Source organism: Merops nubicus, unplaced genomic scaffold (genome assembly GCF_000691845.1).
Source record: "Merops nubicus isolate BGI_N331 unplaced genomic scaffold, ASM69184v1 scaffold43927, whole genome shotgun sequence".
Taxonomy (NCBI): Eukaryota; Metazoa; Chordata; class Aves; order Coraciiformes; family Meropidae; genus Merops; species Merops nubicus.
This window is the reverse complement of record NW_008621745.1, coordinates 1-3650: the sequence shown is the minus strand read 5'-3', so window position 1 is coordinate 3650 and position 3650 is coordinate 1. Positions and strand designations below refer to the sequence as shown.

Genomic DNA, 3650 nt, shown 5'->3' with positions numbered 1-3650 from the left:
CGACGTGCAGGCAGCTGGCAGCTCCCCCCGATGCCCAGAGCAGACCCCGGCACCCAGGGCCAGCGTGGCCAGTGCCAGTTACGGCACGTGCTCGGCCCCTCACGCAAGGAGCCGGCAGGAAGGTGAAATGCAGGGGCAGGGCTGCCTGCAGCTCAGAGACCCCTCGAAGGAGTGACAGCAGCACTTTCATTTACCAGTCTGTCCCCTCAAAACCCCGCAGGGAAGGGGAAGCCCATCCAGGTAGGCTCTGCCACCTGCAGCTGGCATGGGATGTGCCAGCTCGGCACCAGATGAGCTGCTTGGGTGCTCACAAGAGAGCGAGTCAGCACTGCCACCCACCCCCTGCCCCCTCTGTGGCCACGGCTTCCGGCCGGCCTTTTTTTGGCCGGGTGAGATGAGCCCGTGGCACGGTGGTGGGGACAGGGGTTCTGTTTGGCTCGTGCTAGCCAAGGGCAGCAGGACGCGGAGGCAGAGTGCTCTGAAGCAGCCCCGAGGTGGGATGACACACCAGACTCACCCCTGGCCCTTCGGGCAGATGAGCTGCAGGGAGAGGAACCAGACGTCTGTCTGTGGGTACAGGACGATCAGCATCGCCTCCGCAGAGGACGTCCTCATGCTCAGAGGGTAGCCCTGGAAAAAAGCTTCAAGGAAAGAGGGTGCTGTGCTGGGCCAAGACTAGGAGAGAAGAGCCCACAGCAATCCCATGCTGAGACCAACTGCACAGGAACCAGATGCTCCTGTGGCTCCTTGCTCCCATCCTTGGAGGGGGCACAAGAGTCTTGAGACTCCTCTTTTTCTTTCGTCTCAGCTCTTGGCACCTGCCTAGACACCACAAGGCACCTGCAACAGCCTGTTTGCTTGGGTAGTCCTTCAGCATGGAGCTCAGGCTTCTCTGCACATCAGAAACACCTCGAGGATCCCCAGAGCTCCTGCCAGTGAGGCTGGAAGTGCCCCAGCTGGTGCCCAGCCCTCCCTTCGGTGGAGGCTGACTCCCGGTGCCAGCCTAGCCCTGCACCCCAGCCCCCTGGGCGGGCGCCAGCAGAAAGACCTCGGGGGGAGTTCCCGGGGGCACCCCATGAAGCCCTGGGTCAGTGAAGAGCTGGCGAGGCCTCTCTCCTACCTGTGCTGCAGTTCTGGGTGGCGTTGAGGGAGAGCACGGGCGAGGCAGCGCTCACGCACGCGGCCACCGTGGCGTTGGCCAGGCCCACGGACGTCTGTGCAAACAGAGCAGTGTCCCAGGTCAGGGCACCCCCCTGCCACCCCTGCCCGCCTCCTGCACCACCCTCGGGTGTAGGGAGCAGCAGGGGACAACAGATCCTGGGAGTGTTCAGCCTGGGGAAGGGAGGACTCCAGGGGGACCTTAGAACTGCCTGCCAGTACCTGAAGGGGACCTCCGGGAAGGCTGGAGAGGGACTTGGCACAAGAGTGCCCAGCTACAGGACAAGGGGAAATAGTTTTGAACTAAAGGAGAGCAGGTTTAGACTGGATCTTGGGAAGAAGCTCCTCAGCACAAAGGTGGCCAGACTCTGGACTAGATTGCCCAGAGAGGCTGTGGATGGATGCCTCTCCCAGGAGGTGTTCAAGGCCAGGATGGATGAGGCCTTGAGTCAACCTGGTCTAGTTGAGAGACATCCCTGCCCATGGCAAGGGGTTGGATGAGGTGATCTCCAGGGTCCCTTCCAACCTCAGCCATTCCATGATTCTATTTCTGGGCTAACCCATCTCAGCTTGCCCTGCACTGCCACCGTGTTAGGGGCTGGCTGAAAGGCAGGAGAGCCTCCCTGGGGAGTGCCCCAAAGCCGGGACACTCACACCTCACTTCAGCACAAGCTGGGGGTGCTGGCAGTCAGAGGCAGCAGGATGTCAGGGCTGAGCCCCACTCCAGCCCTCAGGAAGTTTCCTGGGATATCAGGGGGGTGGCTGAAGGAGCTTGGGAATCAGTGGGACTTGGGCAGGGACATCCCCGGGTTTCCCTGCTCAGTCTCCTCTCACGGTGGCGAGGTGCCAGGCTCCCGTGGAGAAGATGGCATTGCAGCTGCTTCCCATTTTGTCTCCTCTGCGTCACCGCCGCCCCGTGCCAGCGAGCTGTGGCATTTGAATTGGAGCCGGTAGGTGGGACATGCTGGAAGCAGCCAGAACAGGCTCAGAGTGTTTTGTGACAACAAAAAAGAAAGAGAAATGGTCCCACTGGTACCTCCAGCCCCCGGAGTTTGCTGACAAACCAGCCCAGGAGCAGGGATGACGCCCCACAGAGGGGAGAGCCTCCCACCCCCCAGCCTCCGCACCTTGTTGAGCAGGAGGTTGACCACGAGGGAGCCCCCGCTGTCCATGCCAGTGTTGAGGTTGAGGAGGAGGAGGGTCGGGGAGAGGGAGGTCACGGGCACGCTGGGGCCGTTGAGGAGCCTGTAGCGCACGGACACCACGTCCAGGTCCTCCCGGACGATGGGCTGGGTCTGCAGGCAGAAGCTCCTCTGGCTGGATGCGTTGCCTGAAGCCTCTCCTGTAGCCAGAGAGGAGCTCCCTGCTGCTCCTGGGCTACCTGGCCTGGGACCAGTTTGGCTCTGGTTTAGGCTGCTGAAGTTAAGGAATGAACTGGTGCTTCCTGGTCTGCAGGCTGTAAAGGAAAAAAGGAGAGGAATCAGCACAGCCAGGACTAGCCCCTCATCCAGGCAGGGCTCTGGCAGCTCCAGACCTTCAAGTGACAGCAGAAACTGGAGCCAGTTCAGTGCTTCAGGCACTGCAGTACTGCCTGCAGCCCCTGAAAGGCACCGTGACCCCCAGCATCAGCACCCACAGGCTGGGACACTATGGAAGCCAGAGCAGGGTACGGTGAGTGGAAGCAACCAGGAGCTGCAGGAAAGTGGGGTGGGACCAGCAGAAGAGAGAACACACAGCATCATAACATATCCTTGTACCCAGGGAGTATGGACTGGCCAGTGACAGGCCCTCCATCACATAGGATGAGGCTGTGTGTTGAGGAGAGGATGGCAGAACCCTCAGCAGTCGTAAACTTTAGACATGTACCTAGTTGGTGAGCTTCCAAGAGTCAAACGGGGATTATGGTCACGTAATAAAAGGATGCAAAGGTGCCTATCACAGCCACAAGGACCTTGTGACCTCCTGAGTCACAGAAATGGTGACATCCCCTCACTGCAACCCAAGGCATGACTCCAAGTAAAGCCCTGTGAGATGGTTTCCTCTCTGTAGCCTGCTTATGGCCCATGGATAGTCAACGTGTCATTATCATCTGCTGCATCTACCCAAAACTATTCTCCCCATCAGATTTTAAGCCAGCCACTGCTTCCCAGTCAGCCCCTGGAAAACCCCATCGCTTCAGAGACTTTAAACTTTGCATTTCCAAACCAGGCAGCTCCAGGGAGTGGCCCCCTTGGGTGCACGCAGGAACCTTCACTTCTGATCCCAAAGCAACATCTACATCTCAGCCTTTAAGGTTAGACCCCACCAGCCAGCATGGCACAGGCCGCTACAGCCAGCTGCCCAAAGGCCCGGGAGGGACCCAGCAGACACAAAATCCTCTCTGGTACTCCCCAGAGGGCTGGAGCAAGCAGAAGCTCACCCGTGAACGACGCCAGCATCTCCACCGACACGCTGGCGTTGGCGGTGCCGAGGCTCTCCACGGTGATCTGCAG

General features: G+C 59.9%; 1 protein-coding gene across 1 annotated transcript in view; it reads right to left on the bottom strand.

Annotated features, from left to right (window-relative positions):
* LOC103777037 (transmembrane protein 8A-like) overlaps nt 1–3647 on the bottom strand; it is a gene marked incomplete at its 5' end in the record, with an annotated part of 7762 nt that extends 4115 nt beyond the window's left edge. The window contains 4 exons of the mRNA XM_008944575.1: nt 518–641; nt 1121–1214; nt 2286–2614; nt 3578–3647. Of these exons, the coding sequence (XP_008942823.1) occupies nt 518–641; nt 1121–1214; nt 2286–2614; nt 3578–3647 (617 nt within the window). The remainder of the gene's footprint in view (nt 1–517; nt 642–1120; nt 1215–2285; nt 2615–3577) is intronic.
* Between the last annotated feature and the right edge of the window lie 3 nt (nt 3648–3650).